General features: G+C 35.5%; 1 protein-coding gene across 7 annotated transcripts in view; it reads right to left on the bottom strand.

The window, feature by feature from the left end:
* znf536 (zinc finger protein 536) overlaps window positions 1-21,264 on the bottom strand; it is a 172,701-nt gene that overhangs the window by 33,678 nt on the left and 117,759 nt on the right. For all 7 annotated transcript variants that reach the window (XM_088613645.1, XM_088613646.1, XM_088613644.1 and 4 more), the window contains one exon: window positions 16,249-17,853. In XM_088613645.1, the coding sequence (XP_088469771.1) occupies window positions 16,249-17,853 (1,605 nt within the window). The remainder of the gene's footprint in view (window positions 1-16,248; window positions 17,854-21,264) is intronic.

Raw genomic sequence — 21,264 nt, 5'->3', positions numbered from 1 at the left:
CAGTATTTGGTAACAGTGAAAATTCCAAGACTGAACTACTCTATTCTGTGATTAAACAATTTTGTCTTTTTGATCAGATCAGATGGCCTGCATCGCTTTCCTGAGATGTTTATGTGGAAAAAAATGGCAATGTTCAAGCTTTATGAAATTACAGAGTGTAATACATTGATTCAGTTGAAATGTGTAATTAGTTATTGCATTTTAATCAATGCACAGGAGTTTATACAATGAAACCAAGGATTAAAGAAGGAAGTATCAAACACACAAAATGGATATTTCACATGCAACACAGGATGCAGTAGATACTAAGATGCCCCCATAGGTTAACCTATGCCATGTAGCCATGGTGCAGGGTATCACTTCTCATACATGAACAGCTGCTCACATGGTACTGTATATGACAAGATATCACTTGAGCCTCCTAGCAATAAAAGGTTTAGCTTGCTACAAGACCTACCACTAATTACGCATTCTGATATTTATAATGTGATCTTAGTAATGTGGAAATGCAGAAAAAAATCAGAATAAAAACAAGGACACAATAAAATGTACTCCACAACTACCAGGACACAAGTAACAATATGCCTGCATTGTTTTTCATAGGTTATTACAGGAAAATACATACATACAGATCAGAAGGGGTGTGCGATGAATTTAATTAAGTCTCAAAATCAGTGACAAACTTATTTGTGCCAAGGGGAGACTTAAGCAGGGTACTGCAGGATAACACAGTAAATTTAAATACAGCATATGGAACGCATACCAAACTCATGCCCCAATTATGGTGACTGGTGACACTATGCTAGGTGGTGCCATTTTTCAGATGAGATTTAAACCAAGGTCCTGACTACTTAGTCATTAAAAATCCCATGACACTTTTGAAACAGTAGGGACATTGACACCACTCTGGTCTTCTACAATCTGGCCTCCCTAAATCTCCAACTTAATTCAATTGGTTAGGTAATTCCTCACTTCTGCAACTGACCCGCTGTGTAGTGGGGTTGCTGGTACTGACTGACTGCTGTGAGTCACACAGAGGAGAATGAAGTGGGTCCCCTCTTATAAAGTGATGCTTTAAAATCCTTTGGAGTAGAAAATACCATACAAAAGCAAATAATTAATTGAATTTGGTATTTTTGGTCAATTTTGTCCGCATAGTAGTTATTATACAGCTAAAGCTTTCTTCTTACATAATACTGCCCCTTTCCCTTGTTGACTCAATGATATTTTTCAAAATGATACTGTGGATCAAGTCTGAGTCTTATGTCTTCTATCTTCACACAGGATATGATTAGAACTGACTGAAGGCACTGGATTGACAGTTGTACTTTGATATGTTCACTCCAGATATGTCACCAAAGACATACAAAAATGGGTACATGAACAAAAGCACCTGTAGAGTGCTCAGGGCCAGTGGCATTCTGAGCTTTTTTCGTACTTTTTTACGGAAGTACGCATTGACTATACACTAGATGGTGCTGGTTGTGAGAGTAGCAAAAGTTATAACATTACATTCAATATAATCTGTTATAAGTATAAAACTACGCAAAACATGATTTCCTATCAAATGAAAAAAAAAAAACATGTGAGACTTCAGTGTCTAATAAGATAATTAAATTATAACTATACCATTTCACAGCTCTACTGGGGCCTGGTGCTTTCAGGCAAGTGCTTCATGTAAAACCATACCTTCACATTAAGACACGACAACAAAAACACAACAGCGACAAAGATGGACTTTTAAGATTAACTTCATTTTGAATTCTTTCATTACACTATGAGTAGCCCACAAACTAAAAGGCATCACTCCCATGCTGAAAAAAAAAATTAAAATATCTGTCACACCGAAAAAAGAGCACAGACACTTGAGCCACCAAAGTATATACTGGTTAAGTACAAACCGAAATACTATTTAGTATTAAAATAATTCTTCAAAGTGACATAAAGAAAGAAAAATAGAACTGTCATAAACAGGTATGTAAAAACAGTGAATTATATACATATTTTTTTTCACTTTCAAAAGGGCAATTATACATTTGAAAAACTGCCTGATAATATTAGGTAGACTGTATTAAGTCATCAAACGAATATTATACTAGTAAACAAATAGCCCCAGCTAAAGGATGTGAAAGCGTTAACTCGCATTTTTAATGCTCCTGCATAAACAGATTTTGTTGCTGCTTAAAATGGGCTCAAAATTAAAGCATATCATTTTACACATATTGCATGCATATTACAGAGGCACAGCTGTTTGTGTCCTGCTCTTAAGAGCCATATGATTAAGTTATGGGATATCAGATAAGATTTAAGCCTCTTCACCACTGGGCTCCTTTAGAAGGAATGGTTGCTTTTTACTGGTAAGTTATTAAATGGTGAAATGACATTATTTTATAAGTGTATTTGTAATTATTACCGCACACCTGTGGCTCTTACTGTTAAAAAAAAAATATGTCCTTTGAACATTAAGGAATCTAATTTTATATACAGGGGTTCAAAACCTGATCCAGTGTTTTCACTTACACTGGCTTTATTTAAAACAAATTTAAATGGCAATAGAAAAGAATAATTTAAAAGTAACATGTGTGACAGCACACATTTCTCAAGATCTGGAAGTTGACAAATGCTACCAAATCGTGGTCTGTCAATCTATAATACAATCCAGAAATATGTATTTAAGCAGCAGGAGGAGTGCAACTTACAATGTTTTAATGTTAATTCTAACAATCCCATCCATGTTGGTAGATTGGAGTATCACTTTATATACTGATGTGCTTCGTCAATTAAGGTATTTAACTTTGGGACATAATATGCAAAAGAATGGAGTGCGCTAGTGATTGTATTTTAAGATACAATAAATGCAAAATAGGATCAATGTATTATATCGTATTAAAGCGACATGATCATTAAATCAGAATGTGATCACATATCCATAATGTCTCTGGACTTTGAAAGCTGAAGACATAAAGCAGCTTAGCCATAACATATAATGAAACACATAGGGAATCCAGAAATAATCAATTGTCTTAATGGAAGAAAACAAGAGGGAAAGGACTACCTCACAAACACGCTGTATGAAACGCTACTTAAAAGGCAAAGGGAATTACTCAGGGGAGGTGGGAAGTGTGTGTGTGTGTGGGGGGGGGGTTCAAGATCACTCACTGCTCTCGATCCAAAAATGACTCACAATGTTGTAATTGTTTACCTTTGACACCAACGATAATTCTAGTCAGCTAGATTTGAACAAAATATTTACCATATGCCCTTCTTTCAAGACAAAATGTGCTTCTTTTAATGGAAGACTCAAACCTCCACACTTTAGCACATCCCTTCTGTGGTATTTCTAGTCACCGTGTTGGGGCTGATAAAAATGCTTTTATTTCTTCCCAGAAACCTTTTGTTATCTGTTTGTACTGTATATAGTACCAAATATTCAAACATGGCTTTGTTGTTAGTGACTTCTATAAATATACTCATTTTTGTGTGGCACACTTGAATGACACTCAAATTAGAATCTAATCATGTCAAGGTTTTTCCTTTCTGATTTTCTTTCTTTTTTTTGTTGTTGCTGTGGACATGAACAAGTGGAAATGGCTGCATTTTTTGTGTAATGTTTAATAAAAAACAGATGGTTGCAGATGTAAGGCCATACTGCGATGACATGGGTTTAATATTTTAGAGTGGTCTAGCTGTAAATGCAGGAGCAGCTGTTTCCTCATGTTATAAATTTTAACTTTTAACGTGTGATTGACAACTATTGGGTTTACTGTAAATTACAGAAATGAATATACATGTAATGAAATTACTTTTTGTGAAATAGTTCAACACTACATATATTAATTTTTGCCTAAATGTTCTCCTTGTTATTTAACCTTGGTCTATTTAAACTATGGCTATCCATTTGATATCTATAGCACAATAATATTTATGAGTTTGCATAAATATTTCATATAATGTAGACGGAGTGGTTGGGATCAAGATATATTCCTATATGTTTGTTTAGCTGCTATCTATTTAATTTTAATGTCAAAACAGAATATAGATCCCATGACACTTAACAGAGTAGAGGTGATTGTCATCAATTCCTATCTTGGCATTTAACCACCTGCTTCAAATGCAAGTATTTGAAATGCAAATAAACTGCATATGCCCAGACAAATTAAAAAACACAGAGTGTAAACACTTTTGAAGTCATAACTTTTACCATTTTTCATCAGGGAGTTGTACTGTCAAATTTTCATTTTCTTGAAAAGGGAATGCCAGACAGATAATGCTTTTTTGAAGGAAATCGCATAATACAGCTTTTTATTTATTTATTTTGCTTATTTTTGCACAGATAAGAGCAAGTGTTTTCTTTAGGTGTGTTCTAATATGACTTCACTGGTTCATATTTGTTGTTTCTTTCAAGGACAAAAAAAAAATCAGTTTCCAGATTTTCTTTTTCTCATTGCTGTTGTCATCTGAATATCAATAACCATACATCTTGTTTAACATGAACCTTTCTGATACAGATACTAGTCTGTTACCATAATGGTTTTTTCTATGTGTTGTTTGTGTCCTACCCTGTGTTCTTTGCAATTAAGATAAAGTGAACGTAAAAACCTAACTTTGTTATTCCAGTCTGTCCAGCACTGCTGGGTTACAGATTTGATGAGTCCTAGAGCCTGATGACATTACTGGAAACAGCTTTTTAATGAATGAAGCGCATCATTTTTCATAAAGTGTCTATCTAGACATGATCATGTTGCAGTAACTGAATTAAGGGACTATTTTGTTTGTCATGCTTTTTTCATTTTCTTATGCAGAAAAGCATATTTAAAAGTCACATTTTTTAAATCAGTCAGGTGGGCACATAAAGATGCTATTTCAGCACATTGAATAGTTTCCCCAATTTCAGATGTAAAACAGGCCATGTCAAACATGTAATTTTGAGATTTTTTTTAAAGCGAGGCAAAAATTCATCCATCTCTCATAAACAGTGGTTTCACTTTAATTTCTTCTCTGACTTTTTGGTAAACTTGCTGAATGTTATTTTCCAAATTAACGAGCAGGTTTTGTTTTGTCAGAAAAAAATGTGCTGAATGCAAAACAGATTCATTAGTGTTAAAAGCTCCCATCATGTGCCACACCTTGTAGTTTATTGATTTGCTTAAATTACAGCCTGACATGATTAAGACATGGCAATACCAGTAGGTTTTTCTTGAAGTGCTTGTCGCTCCTGATGACAATGGAATATGAGCATATGCAAAAATTGCCATGCTGTTATTGTGATTGTTCTCAGGGCCTGTCAACAAAGAGAAGACAAGGCCTTGACAAGGTGTTATCTAATTGTGTTTTTAAAAGCGATGACACTCATCTTCTGATATGTCTCTTAATGCAATTAAACATCCTAAAAAAGGGGGAGAACAGACTACCTGCAGTGTGACTGCATCACAAATATGAACATAATAAGCATGGGAAATTGTCTAAAGAATGACAACAACAATAAAAGTCCAGTAATTATAAATGTATTTTGTCAAAGCATTAGACATTACTGCTACTAGTTTGGCTGCAACACAGCTAATCCACTCAGACACTCAGACAAATCCTGCCTTCCATTTCAGTCATTAGCAAATCCTTAATGCTTAATGTTTTACCTGTCTACATCTAAAATTAAATGAATATTGGGAAGAACAGCCACCAATAACAAAAAATATCCCAAATTCAACTTAATCTCCTTGATGACCAGCTTGTCCTGAAAATTCAAGCGCTTCGTTTGCCAAGTGCTTACATTCAGAGAAGAACGACGCTAAATATTAAATCTGATATTAAATATTAAAGATCTGCATTTCTTTGTTTCGGGTAAATAGAACATGTCCGAAGCCGAGATTATGAGAGCACTTTGCACCTCTCTGGTGTACATACTTGGTTGATCAAAAAAAGTTCAGACAAAAAAGGAAGATGTAGCATTCATCTTTAAAATTCTTAAAACAATTACAGGACAGATGATGTGGCCATCTTGAGATCATTTGTCATCTGTCAGCAGCTGTGACCTTGCAACAAACAGAAAAGGGCTGATATAATCTTTATGGAAAGGAACGTTGTTGTTTGTAATAAAGAGACATTTTGCCTTCCATTTGCACAGCCAGTTAGAGCACACAAACATGAAAATCCATTATGGAATGGTACTTAAAAGTGTGACCAATCCTTGTTCAGTCAATTAGAGGCAAAGTCTGAATATGATGTTTGTCTGTTAGTGTCTGTAGCATACAGATCAGTGAGGATTTGATGATGAAAATGTAGATTTTTGTTGTCTTATTTGGGGGGGAGAAGCAGAGCATCCAAGCTAGGCTTATCTTTTTTATTTCTTTTTTACCAAGAGCACTAAAGTGCACAGCAATATCTGAAGCTTTTGTTCTGAATTTGAAAGCTGAAAAATATGTCTGCAACTCCAGCAAACTACTGGCTTGAAGCATATCACAATCACGTTTTCAGTCAAATGAAAACAGGGCACAAAGGGTGATAAAAAATAGTTAATAAGAGTGCTTTTCCAGAATGCATTGGGATGAGGTTTCACATTAAAAAAAGATTTATCTTAAAGTATGGTGTTAATCCATAGCTTAATCCTTCAACCCTTTCCTGCTGAGCCTAATAAAAACTATAAACCATAAAGTTCTTACAATTTCTGGAAACTGGTGCATGCTGGGTTTTATTTTACAAGAATTTCTATCCAATGAATCATACATGGAATTCATCTTTACAGATGGACCTTGTTTTAAGGACAGACAATTAAACAGATAAACAAGTTTCTTCAAACTATAGATAGCATCATCATAAGAAAAAAGAAATATGAACTTTATTTGTAAAAGCTGAGAATATTAAAAGTAGTTTTAGACGTCATGTTCTTTTTTAAGCTCACATTTAGATAGATATACACATATATGCTATAGTTAAATATTTCTGACAAGCATTTGTAGTTTTTATCCTTTTAATTTATTGCCTTGTCAGTAATTAGGATTTTTATGCTGCTAGTATTAATGAAGTTGAGGTATGAATATTTTGATAAAATTTCAGCAGGTATTTTAAAAACTAAAACAATATAGTCTTGCCTTACAACGCTAAGGAAATTTTACATCACATTACGGTACATTGCAAGCTGGTTAAATGATAAAACATATGGACTTATGTAGACATCAGCCCACTCCATAAATATTTTATTAATATTTCCTGATGTGTTTTTTTTCAGGTTTTAATTAAATCTCACTAGGGCTCCTTTGAGAAAGCTAACCATATCAGCAGATCAAACTTAGAATTACAAGATTAAAGACAGAAACTGTAAAAGTGGAAAAACAACTTTTAACAAACAAAACTAAACAAAAATGCAAAATGTATGAGAAATGCATTCTATACATTTCATTTAGCTTTGAACTGGAACCAAAAGTTCAGAAATCTTTCAACCCTTGAACTTTTTAAAAAGTCGTATTTATTCAAAGGCAAATAGTATGCAGTGTGTATGAAGTAAAAAAGGATCAAGGGGCAGTTATTAGATTTGTAAGCACAAAAGCCTCACTGTTAGAGACAGTGAAAGCTCTGCAGTTACTGTACCTTTCAAAACTAATATGTAACCATATCTGTTTTAAAAGACTGATTCATATTACCCTGAATGCATGAGAAAGTTGTTCCCATCCCCACCACAGGAAACTTGAGTCTGATTTTAATGAGCTTCAATTGGAATGTGGCCTTTGAAAAGTATTACATTTGAAAAGATGGAACATTAAATTTTGTAATGATGTAAAACATCTTCAATTTTTGACAGGACAATGGCGCTTATTGTGCTTTATGGGACCAGTGGTGATTCAAAGGTCATTTTGTATATGACTCCATAGACAAGGGCAGCTCTGAATGAAAATTAGGTTATATGTGATCAGCTAAGTTATTAATCAGATTAAAATGGATTCTCTTTGCTTCCTATTTAACAAGGCTTGAGTAAGGAGAGAATACAAATGAGCAAAAACAATAGAGCATACTGTTTACTTATTCTTAAATGGGAGGCATTGTTTTAAATTTGAAATCATCAAATTCAACAGCACTGCTAGGTTTTTTATACATCTTGTATATATCTTCCAGAAAGCAGTCATCCATGCAGTGGGTCTCAGGTTGCTGCATTCAGGTACCTGCCTAATCCTGCTTAAATTACAGTAATTAGAGCAACAACTATTTCCCCCTTTATTTTTCTAATAAACAATGCACTATTCTAAACCCACAGTCTGTGGGATTTGTTTTGAACAATGTGAAAGCTCGTGCTATTTATTACGATCACTAAAGAAGACTTAAGTGCATTTCTTAACAGCTAATGTTATAATACAGTATATTTAGCTTATTTCTTCATGTTAATCAGAGCCTGTTTTTAACCCAGTATGTTCCTATAAATTAGCTTTCTATTTATTGCTCTTAAATAATACAGCTATACAATTATACTTACTTCTGTCTCTCATTATAAAAATACATTTACCTTACCAATCTGCACTTTTCAATGCTTTGAAATGTAACTATTAACCATCTAGATTATTAATAAATGTATATCCTGTTCTGATTGAAATCTGAAATAAATATTATTGATACTCTGTAAAACACACAATTTTTCCTCGCTTTAGCTACAGTATTAGAAGTAATATGGCTGTTTAAATAAGATTATGTTTGTGTGTTTGCAATTGGTGTTTTTATGTATATGTAGAAATTATTTTTTCAACGCATCCCCTTAGGAAATCCTACATCCTAGATTGATGTAAACCAATAAATATCTGAACTTGTATGACATAAAAGACCACTGTAAAATGCTAGGACATCACAGATAGGTACATACATATATATACACCGTATATACAGTGTAGAAAAATATTGTGTAACGTACAGTAGGTAATTATGTTTCACTGTGGGGGCAGTATCAATTCATGATGACAACAGAAGAAAACAATTTGCCTGCAGAAGTCTTGTGTAATGTAAAAGACAGTAAAAAAATTATCAAGAGGGAAATATTTTTAGATAGTCCACAGCAGCTTAGGGAGAGCAACAAGTATTTGGTTTGGTTGACAACAGCTATTACAATTAATTGCTCTTTGCGACTAGTATTTGCACTGAGTGACAAGGTGTTATTTCACCTCTGTAAAAGTTAAAATGGTAATATCCACATGTGAAGTAGCACCTTAGGTTCACTATCTCTCATTACAATGCACAAAGGCATATCAGAAACACCATCTGACACTCTTAAAATCTTCAGAATGACTTCCACTGGATATTCTAATAATGGTTAAAGATGACAGCATCTTTGCAGATCTGAAAAGTGTGCCCCACAAAGACGAATGAAGGCAGAAATTGGGTTACAAAATGCAGCGCAGAAAGGAAATGTCTTTTGGGTCTGTCTTGATCCATGTGAAATTATTTCTTAAAAAATGAGGAACACAGCGAAAGACAGCTGAAGAAAGAGGCATCTTAACTTGAGCAGTGCTGCTTTGAACACAAATTACAGACTGATGTAAAAAAGAAATATTGTGTTTCAAAGCAGCAGATAACTCCATGCCAGAATCAGTTGTGAATTAGTATGAATTTCAACCTGCTCTCACAAGGCCTACCTATGCGTATCCTATCCCACTGACTACCATTTATCTTCAAACGGCAAATGCACGTCATTTACACACAACATGTACAATGCAGCTTTATTAATATATACTCTCAGTTGCTGTAATGCACACAACTTTGTTAAAAGACTATTTCTAGTAATTAGCAACATTATGAAGATAATATTATTATTATTAGTGAATACTAACTTTTTTATCATTTTGTGTTTTAAGGGCTTGTGTTTCTTCTGACAGAAAAAGATAAAAAATGCAACTTATAGATTATGCATTAACAGCCTGTGCTTTTGGAGTGTTGTTATCTCAGCCATTATTCCCTTTTGCTTTAATTACTTTTATTCTGTGATTTTAGTGGCTCTGATAATTCTGCTGTATGCAATTGGAAGTACATAAAACCAGGGGGAGAAATTTCAATAGGAGAGTTGTTTGAACTCAAGAGCTGAGGTTTATTTTTCCCAGAGAAAGTAAAGAACCTAATGCAGACTGTAATCCGTACATCTGCAAGTTCCCTCCAACTGGTGTAGGCACCATATGTTTTTAATTATCATAATAGCTTTAAAGAACCTGTTCAGAGGGAAACACATATGATCCTTTTATTACTGTGGTCTGTAATTTAAACAGTTTTAACAGAAAAGGTCTGGCTATGAGAAACTGACATGCACAGAAGTATGGAAGCCCTGCTATTGACCTCTGAAAGTCCAGGTTCACATCCCACACAGGGAGGTTGGACTTAAATCTCTCCTTTTTGACAGAGGTAATTGGCCACTAGTGACATGAACACGACTAGAACTAAGTAGACAATCCCAAATCTCCCACGAGCATACACCAGCAGACCAAAGTTGTCAAGGAATGTTGTACAGGCTAAAAATACCAGGCAGTGTTTGCATACATTTACGTTTTTACATAGTTTATGTTCCTGACACAGGCAATCTGTGTTAGCTATTCAGTTTTTCTTCTCCTTTTTTCTTCCTCCAACAGAGAAAGCTTGGCATCACACAGTTTAGCTTTTCTGCGCAATGAACATACTGTATGGTATTTGGGGCTTTGTAAATTGATAAGCCCAAGGGCTGAACGGAAAATTCACACTCTTGTTTTCAACAGAACTAAAAAGAAATTATTTAAAAAAAACAGTGAGCCTTCATTTCACATCCAGTAGGTGGTGTCATGTACAAATGAAATAACACCATAAAGGGGCATTTTAGGGCACATTGTTCTTAATTAATGCCCACCCCCCCAGAAAATAATAATGGTCAGCTTCATACCTTATGGATTAAATTGTGGATTTTTTAACACTATGTATATTTTTAATACAGTATGAGTTTTATTTTTGCATTGATCAAAGCTTCAGTAACACCCATCTCATAATTAGCGGAAGAAGCAAATAAATCATAAAAAACTAATACCACAACAACACTGAAATATTTTGACTTTGTGCTAATCTCCTAGATATCTGATAAATTTGATAAAGTGCAGAATGGCAAACACTGTACTTTTGTGAATTCCGCAGGGTTTTATTGAATCAGTTATTTACCATTTCCAAAGAGCTTCCTTCTGGGTCTGTGTGCTGTGGATGTGAAATTCCATTCTACAGTTGTTCCCTAATTCTTTAACAATCTGAATCTTAGATACTGCTGGAGATGGAGGCCCTTCTAAATTGAAGAGGATAATACATTATGCATACACAATATTGCATAGTTTGTACTTGTTGCTTATCTTGTGAGTTGTTTACACTACATGATTCTGCAGTGTTTCTTCTCCTCAACCTCCGTGCTACTCTAAAAAAATACAGTATGGAGGTAAATATAAAAGAAAAGTAGCATAGCACCTTGCAATTTGTCAGTTGATAAGGTATTATGGTGAAGCCTTGTCGTTTACAGTACTCTCACACATATTCTTAAGAATACAGTACCTTACAGAAGTGCTTTTTTGTCAGTGCATGAGTGTCAGCAAAATCTGAAAACAATGTGCCAGTACAAAGATGTGCATCAAGAAAGTAGTTTCATATATGAAAGATGAAAGTGGAAACTGTAGAAGCAACTCTTCCAAAGAGGTACTTCACTTCAAATGTGTTTTTAAGTCCCAGAATATTAATGTACACTTCTCCTTTAACAGTGAGACCTCTTCAATTGGCCTGTTTTGCCCAAGGAATACACTGAACAGTAGCTAGAAACAGCTGTTCTTGAGTTCACTTGACTCGTGGTCATTACAAGGAAGAAGGCAATATAAAGTTGGTAGAGAATGAGAAAACTAACATATTATTTAAAAGTATGCAATACTCTAGATCTCACATTGCAGGATGATTGCTAATTTACTGAATACTCATTTCTTCTGTTAGACTTACTGTTGTTTTGCAATTCATAATTTTGTTATTGTGTTTTATTAACATAGATAATGGGATGCACTAGTCTGACAGAAGCCTCAAAGTCATCACCGTACAATAGATGTGTGCAGCCAAAACATTATATGGAGTCTGCTTTGCAATGATTTATACTTTTCATTAAACAAATGTATGCTCTTCACTTTCAAGCTCTTCATCTGAACACTCTCTATGAGCTTTGAGATTGGCAAAATCTGCTTAATTTGAATACCCAAGACAAACACTCACAAATTAAATATTAGGGGTAATAATAATAATAATAATAATAATAATAATAATAATGGCAACAAAGTCCCTGAGGTTAAATGCTGTTTTCTGTAAAAAAAATATTTTTCTGCCTCTAATTTCTTAATTGCTTTCTGTTGCCAATTGCCTTACCTGTAGGAGGCATGATATTGTTCTAATAGTGTCTTGAATCGTTAGTTTGCCTATCACACTCTAAGCAGAGGAACTTAAGTGTTTGGACCTGTGTAAATGTCCTCCCCTACTTCTAAGCATGCTAATGAAGTGAAGCACTTTAAAAAGCTTCTCCGGCAGCCCAGATGCTCACTAGTACAAATTCATGAGAGAATTTAGAGATATTAATGATTTATGCGTTATTTGCATACAAACCTAATGCGAAGCACTTCAGATAATCGTATTTCGCAAGTTCTGAATTGAATTTTCGGAGAGCACGTGTCTTCTGAAACGATCAAGAATACATTTCGAATGGATTCCTATAGGTGATCATTCTATTAGAAAATTATGATTTTGTGGTTTCAGAAGATGCCATTTAAGAGAGAGTCTCCGTTGCTTTTATCTATTAATTTACCAGATGTGCAGAAGCCATGTTTTGTTTCCTGTGTTTGACGTGTACAAGGCTTTTTTTTACAGCAGCCATAGATGTTAAATTCCCATCTGAATTATTTCTTTTTATAGTCAGTGTCTGAAGTTTAGAAAAGTGATTTGTCAAGTCCAGACATCTTTAAAAAGATTTCTTATATTTACATACTGTACATAAAGCGCTGTATGAAGAAGCCCTTCATATATACCAATCAACTAGAACTCTCCACTTCCACCAAGATTCAGGCGCTTTTTTTTATCTGAGGTACCTATTTAGCAGATGTTGCCAAGTGACTGAACCCTGAAGGGAAAATCTGGTTTGGCTGGCTTCCACCTGGCCACCCTAAGTGTTTAACAGACCATGTTCACCTTTGCAGTTAAAGGAACTCCATATCAATAAGTTATCACCATTACTGACTCCTGTTAAAGTGGGGGCAGCCCCAGTAGAGATTTGCTTTGAACAGTGACTCTTTAGCAAAGATTGAACAAGAATTAACATCTTCGCCCCTGTCTCTTTACTGTAGCAAGACAGTAGATTTTCTAAATATGAAATATAAGTATTGCTGAAAGGATTTTAAAATCGTTTCCCTGCAACACAACTTTTTTTAAATAAGTATGTTGATGGAATAATCGGCACGATTAACATTCCCATCTGTCGCCTCAAAGTTTGTCTTCACTGAAAGTTTGTCGTAAACATGTCAAATATCAATTCCACTTAAAGAAGAGAAATACTCGTGCTCAATTCCGAATGGGCTGCCTATCCATCCATCCATTTTTAACCACTTCTTCCAGTTCGGATCACAGGGGAGCCAGAGCCTATCCCGGGAAGCAATCGATACATAGCAGGATACACCCTGGACATCCCGGGACGCCAGTCCATCACATGACAAACACACAGACACAAACACAGACAGGCTCACACTCATACCAGGGCCAGTTTTCTCAAAAGCCAATGAACTTCCAAGTATGTTTCTGGACTGTGGGAGGATACCAGAGCAGCTGGAAGAAACCCATATGAACATGGGGAGAACATACAGACTCAGTACAAATAGCACCATAGCACCATGGGAATTGAACCCATAGCCCCAGTGCTGCGAGGTAGCAATGCTAACCACTGTGATTCCATGATGTCCTGGACTGACTGTGTGAAGTGAAAATAAATATCTTATATCATCACCTAACACTTGATTGTTTTACGAGATTTACGGCATTTTGTTGACTAAATAAATAACTGATCATCCCTTAGATGGATTTAATCGTTACATTTTACCTGCTATACTTGATATATTGTACACCCAGAGGCTGATTAATACTAGCGACAAAACAATTAAAACAAAATGAACTGCATACCATTGAATTTAATTTCCAAAGTCTTTAAAGACATCCTGACAAACAAAAGTTTCAGATCCTTTCATTGCTGTTAAAAACACTTTTTTTTTTTAGCAAGGACATTTCAATGTGTAAGTAAGTTATAAGCATTTCAAGTATCTGGTTGAGGAGAAATAGGAGTGCTTATTTTCGCATGTAACTAGGAATGACCCCACTCACAATATTAAAAATGCAACAGGTTCCACTACACTACTCACACATTCCATATTCTAAAGGTCAAAAGCAACATCAATTGTTAATGTAAACTATTTTGACATTGGTCGTAAACAAGTTTACTGCAATCTTTGCTTTTTCCATTACAGTCTGACTCTACTCCCAAAAAAAGACCATACAGTCAACTAGTGGCTCTCAGTTTATGACAATTTATGACTAATTATGTTTAGAATTTCACTAATTGATGATTAAAGTTTGACAATGAGATTTAAATAAAACTCCAAGTGAACACTGCAATAACTGATTCCTTACGTAGTGTTTTCAGCATGTGTTCTGCTTTTAATTTAAAAGAGTCTCCTTTCAACATTCAGATTTTGCTGAATGTTACTGATCAACCTCTCATGTCAATAGTCACAAGTATGTGGCACTGAATTTCAGAGTTCTACTAGATATTGATGGACTAGTTATTAGGGTTGAGACAAAGGCAACAATTCTGCACTCTCAACCTGAAATAAAAGGCAATATATTACCTATAAATGCCCAGAGGATTTTTTTTGTATGATCAAATATTTTATTGCGTACTTAATATGATGCAATTTTGGAAATGAATATGGGACTTAAAGTGTAAATGAATTTGTCTCAGAATAATACCAATAAAAAGTACCACAACTCAAAAATCACCTCTCCAGGCAAGAATGACGCTTGTGTTTTGGATATATAATACGGTACTTATTGCTGAAGCTACAATTACCACATATAGTTTCTGTAGTTCCACAGCTAACATGAGCCCTGAAATCCTAAAGTGTAATATTTATTGTTCCGTTTCAAACCGTGTGATAAAATATACATTGTTAAACCCTGACCTAACAATATCCTCTGATAATAATATAAAATTTTAATTTGCTAATGAATAACAAGATATCTAAATATGATATAACCCAACACTACATTTCTTGGTAACATACAGTAGGGTTTTGTCCCAAATAAATGTTTACAAAAAGGTCTACAGATCATGCTATATAAAAGTTGCAACACTACTGATTGTGAAACAGAAAATGTGCTTAACATTGCACTGTTCACCTTTATATATCTATTAAATTATTGTCAGTATTTCTAAGAATAAAAATGTCTGGACATAGATATTCCCATTATTATATCACAGTAATATATCATTATATCTATATTATTGCATTTCGTAATTAATAATCATCCACAAAAATAAGAAGTGTGCTCAAATTTATTTTCAGATGCTAAATACAGTCAATTTTAACTTAATATAAGGTAAGTGATAAAAATAAATTAATTTAAGTATTAAGAAATAATGGGCAAGTATTTATTTCAGTAAAAAAAATGAACAAACCAACATTTGTGGCTTCTCACTTACCTTTTACAATCTCTTCCTGGCTTCTCTCACTGAATTATACTACATACTGTATACTGTATATTTTGTGGGTTTGTTCTTTTTTTATTACCAAAACTCAAAAAGAGCACTCAGAAACATTGGTTTTCAAGGAGCTCCTATAACCTTAAAAGAATCATGAAAAATGACAGTTCATTTTTCACAGGGTCATACATCTTTCGGTATTATAGAGTAATGGGCTTTAGGGACTGAGCTTTATGAAACCTAAGATAGTTAAATACGGTGCTTGAGAAGACATTGGAGCTGAGATCCTGTTTGGGAGATAGGATTATTCGCCTCCATCCAGGGAAACCAAAACTGCAGTAATATAAACTAGTAATAAAGATTAATCTGATGCTCCTTGCAAGTGAATAGCGTCTAAACTTGCTTGAAATAAGGTTGAAATAACTTTAAGCACATCTGCTTTATCTGCTGTGAACAATGGGAGTGATAGTGCAGATATGTGTGCTATAGGATCAAAAGCATGCCACAGTACTTACCAGGCATGTCTGGTCTCTTGATGCCACTGGTGTTGTTTGAGCTGTTTCCAAGGCCATTGAATGCCGCTAGGTTCTCTGTGCTGTAGGCCCTCAGGACAGACAGCATGTTCATCTGCTGCTCAAGATGGGCATGTTCCGGTTTCATCACCCCTGGGGGAACTCCTTGAGATGAAAGAAGATTCAAGCCCTGCCACTGTTTCTCCAGCAGTTGTGGCATGGTGGGCACAAGCCCCTGTGAGTCCTTCACTGGAATGCCACTTTGCATCAGATCCCTGCTTCCATCCTCCTCCTCCTCTTCCTCCTCCTCTTCCTCATCCTCATCACTTTCCAGTTTTTCATTAGGGGAGTCATCACTATGTTCAGCAGGTCTGCCATCATCTTCCAGCTGCTCGTGCTCCTCTGAAGCCTCCATCTCACTGCTGGAGACTTTATCTGAAAGTTCATCAGTGGTGCCTCTGTTAGTAAGGCTTGCCGACTTCAGATTTATGCTGTCAGCAGGTTGAATGTTTTGCTCAGCTTCCTGACTGGTGTTGCTAGAGCTTTGGGTTCCTGGTCCACCTGAAGTTGCGTAAATTCTAAACTGCTTGAAGAAATCATTCTGAACGCTGCTCACATTAGCATCCATGTGATTTGGCCAAGTTGAGCTCTTCTGTTCTCCCAAAGTCTCTTTGACTGTCTCCTGCTGGGTCATCTTATCTATATGTGGGGATTGCTTAGAGGAAATTGCCTCTTTGCCAAGGTGACTAGCACTGGTACCCAGACTAGCTTTATTTAGTGAGGCCAACTCCCCTGTTTGTTCCTTGCTCATCCCTTTCATGTCCAAGATGCTTTCCTTACGTTTTGCTTTTCCGAGGTGGTTGGCCTGTAAATGGAGTGCCATCAGCTCCATGGATGAAGTTGTGAATGAGCAGAAAAGGCAGCCGTGCCAGGCGACATTGTCTTGGATTGTAACAGATGAGCCTGGCAGCGAGGCAGAATCTGGCCTGACAGATAGATCGAGTGGTTCATACTGAGATTTCTCAGGTTTGCCTTCAGAAGGCTTGGCATCTGCTTTCTCCACGCTGTTCTCGCCTCTCTTGGCTTTTGTTTCTATGCTTTCACTGAAAGGCTTTTCTCTCATTTCCTTCTCTTTTTTCAAGGAACTCTGAACAAAATTGTCCATGAAAGCCTGTAGGGAACCTTGAAAGTTGACACCGTTGCCTACCATGCTCTGGTAGGCTCTCCCCAGGTCAGAGAAGCTGGGTGTGCCTTCCCCAGATGCCTCAGAGCTTTTGAGATTTTCCAAGGAATTTTCAGAGGCCACACTAGCGCACTGTCCATGACGTTCTCTTGCAGAGATCATCCCTGATGCCCACTGATGGGGAAGCAGCTGCCCTCCTCTGAAATCAGTACTCGGCACTCCTTTGAAGACTCCTCTGAGGATGTCAGGTCTGATAAACATGCTGCCCTTGGCGTTCGAATGATCTTCCTTATGTTCTTGGGAGTGGCCTGACATGGGCCCCCCTCCATTCTGCTGTTCCCTGTGGTGACGTTCCAGGTGATATTTCAGGGATGCCGACTGTGTGCCTGCATAGTCACAATGTGGGCACTTGTACGGTTTCTCACCTGTGACGGGAAGAAAAGAAAAAACAAAGTGTTGTGAAAAAAGGTTCCCGAACTAACATTTTAAAGCTAAGTTAGTGACAAGACTTTGACATTTCAAAACCATTTTGTCCAGTAGTTCATTCAGAAATGCAGAGTTAGTCAAATGAGGTTTTTCATCTTAAAATTAAGTTAGTAGTCTTGACAACACAATAAAATCCACTAAGCATATGGTAGTTTCAAAACCCCAAAAGCAGACAATACTTTTTAATAGATAACAAAACTAATGTTGTCCTAATATTACCACTGTTTGCATCGGTGAATGCTAGGAGGTCCTCTCTTGGCCTTGTTCACTGTCAGACACTGCCTTGGCAAAGAGGCAGTATTTTCTTGGACAATCTCTATTTGCAGTTTATCACGGTCAACATAAATCACAGCCTACAGAAGCTATACATTCCCAGAAGAATACAATTTTAACTGTTGATAAAAAAACGTTGTGATGAAAACTTCAACTGAAATAAACAGGCACAGACACGTACACACGGACCATACGGGAGACAGACCAAGTCCCATAATTTTAGCCAGTGTCAGATTGTATTTTTCTATAGCAAACAGTGCTCTCCAGTGGGTAATCGCTGTTACACATCAAAAAGACTACATGTATAATAAAATAGAAATTTTAAAGCACACTATGTGAAAAAGTACACACTGTAGCCTAATATACCAAAAAATCCCACTTGTAATTACAACACACATAATTAAAGCCAGCTTTGCAATCAATAAAAATAAACAAAATGAAATGCTTGATTTTAAAATGTAGGAAAGTTTCTAGAATGAACATTCAGACAAACGCAGCAGCTGATGGGGTGGGACCTGAATGTAAAATAAAGGGATGTTTGTTAAGTACTGTGTGTATATATAGCTATAAAATTTGTTTAGATTATACACATGGAAACCATTTTTAAACCTAAAAAAATTCAGCATTGTTACGCAAGACTGAATTGAATGATTTAAGTCTTGCTCTGCAGTAAATCATGGATATAATTAGCAAATGGCATACTGCTCAAGTAATTTATCATTATTTGGAGGGCACCATTCCAGAAAGATTCAAAGATCTGCAGACCTACTGCATTGTTCCTAAATAAAGGTCTACAAATACAAATTCAATAAAATATTAATACCAGGGAACCAGTTGGAGACATAGCTTTAAACAAGAATGCATTTTGGCTTATATTTAAAATAAACCAAGTAATATGGGCTTTAACCCAATAAGTGCTAATCTCTCTGTGGACTGGGCTGATTTAATAGTAACAATCACTGATGTAAATGATCATTTTCATTTCCTTTAATTGAATTTTGGTTACCATTAGAGTAAAATACAAGTGAAATTCTCTACTAACAATCTGATGTTCACTTTGAAAAAGTGTACAGCAATATTGTTTCATTTGCCACAAGGGATGACAATACCTTAAAATATGCATCCAATTTAAACAAACCTTGAAGAGTAATCAATATCTAGATTATTGGAGTGTGGTCTGTACCTTGTGGACTATTTGGATCCAGTAAGACATCTGTTTTATCATTCATCAGGGCCATTTGTGGCATCTGGGAATTTACAGTATCCATCCGTGCAACATTACACACAATTTACTGTTAAAGGTCAAAATGTACCCGTAACACTTTTAATTGTAATCCTAACAAACAGGAACACCTCTGAGAAAGCTAATGGCCTGTTAAGAAACAAAAAAAAAGGAAGGCCCAGTATTGTTTTATGTCAAATACTAATATTTACTGTTTTTTAAAGAGAAATCCAATTTTAATAATAATGTTTTTTAAATGCGCCATAAAAGATGTCTGGTCACCATCTGGTGCTAAGTCACAAGACAAAATCCCACTGCAAACTACCACAGTAAAGACAAGAACATTTAAGCTTTACTCTTTGCACATGTGCATGTGCTTTCCTTGAGAAATAAGTTAGAAAATTATTATGATTTGCTGTTTTTTTTATCTCAAAGAAACATCCTTCTTAAGAAACAAAAAATGTAGGTATTTTATAACTAGTGATTGTTTCAGTCCATTGTGTTTATTCCCTTTCAGGAGCTCAGTTTAAATGCTTTCATCTGGACTCATCTGGGACAATACAATTTGTTTCAGCTCCATAGAAACCACTTTTAATAAACACCATGGCGCACCACAGGACTGCAATTAAAATAGTTAATAGATATGGCATGCTTCAGGTTGAATTTCCATATAATTTATACATGATCAAGAAAGACAGTTTGTAAACTATTCAGATGGAGCAAAACTACACTGAATGTAGCAAAGGCGCCGCCGTTTTGTGAAACAAGCAACTTGCTAGAGACTAATTCAGTGTAATCCTATAACTTTCCCTGACTGAAACTGTACATGGTGAAAGTTTTCTTTGACAACCAGTTAGTAATACAGTATTTGTTTAGTTTTGCTATGTAGTTCAGAATGCGTGACTTACACACATCTCAATTCTACATATTCCTATTTCTGAAGCACAGATATAAATTGTGTGCTAATGTTCCCAAAGTATACATGTTCACTGTAAAACTGAAGACTTTTTTACACAGCTGCTTACTGCTAAATACTGTCTTGTCCAGAAGGGGACAATCTGTGTCTCTAATTGCTGTCACTGAAGCCTAGATTCATTATGTGACTTTCCCATTAAAATGTGAGCATTAATTTGTATAATGAAATATCACCCACTGCAGTGTTCATTAGCTGTGCCCCACTGTATACAGCACATTGTTAGCTACCTAGAAACTGTAGTTAATTTCACTAATGGATATTTTCCCACTCAGTGTTCGGGAGGAAATTAATACTGTAACATTAGCTCTTTAACTTTTAGAGAAATTTAAATTCAGTTAATTCCTTTCAACAAAATTTTTGGAAGTCATTAATCTGACATTTTATTTTACAACCATGTTAGTAAGCAATACAATGGCAGTGTTTGGACTGGTAAATTCCTATGTGTGTGTGTGTTTAAGAGTGTTACATTTTTGTATGTGATTATTAAAATTTTTACCTTTTCAGACAAATATATTTGCATTTCTGAGAAGTGCCTATTGTCTGTATCCAAAACTTTAAAGCAGCATTTGAATCTTTACGTGTATACTGTTCACCTTTTGAAATAAAGCACTGCTTGATTCTTTGCTTCAGTTCTCTTTGGAGTTTTTTTTTAGTCAGTGAGCTTATCATAGGATGTTGTCACAGCATGCTTTAGAATGTTGTTTCTATATCTGTGATCCTACATTGTGCAGATCTCTGTTTTTACTCAGCAACATATACAACTCACAAAAGGGTATTATCAGATTTTATGGTTGAACTGAACCTACTGTATAGAGATTTGTTCATGATTTAGGTGACAAGCTACTAAGAAAGTACTTCTAAGCTTAAGGTGCAGATGAA

Source organism: Lepisosteus platostomus, chromosome 20 (assembly GCF_059453375.1).
Source record: "Lepisosteus platostomus isolate fLepPlt1 chromosome 20, fLepPlt1.hap1, whole genome shotgun sequence".
Taxonomy (NCBI): Eukaryota; Metazoa; Chordata; class Actinopteri; order Semionotiformes; family Lepisosteidae; genus Lepisosteus; species Lepisosteus platostomus.
Note: the sequence above shows the minus strand (reverse complement) of the source record. Positions and strands in the feature narration are given on the sequence as shown.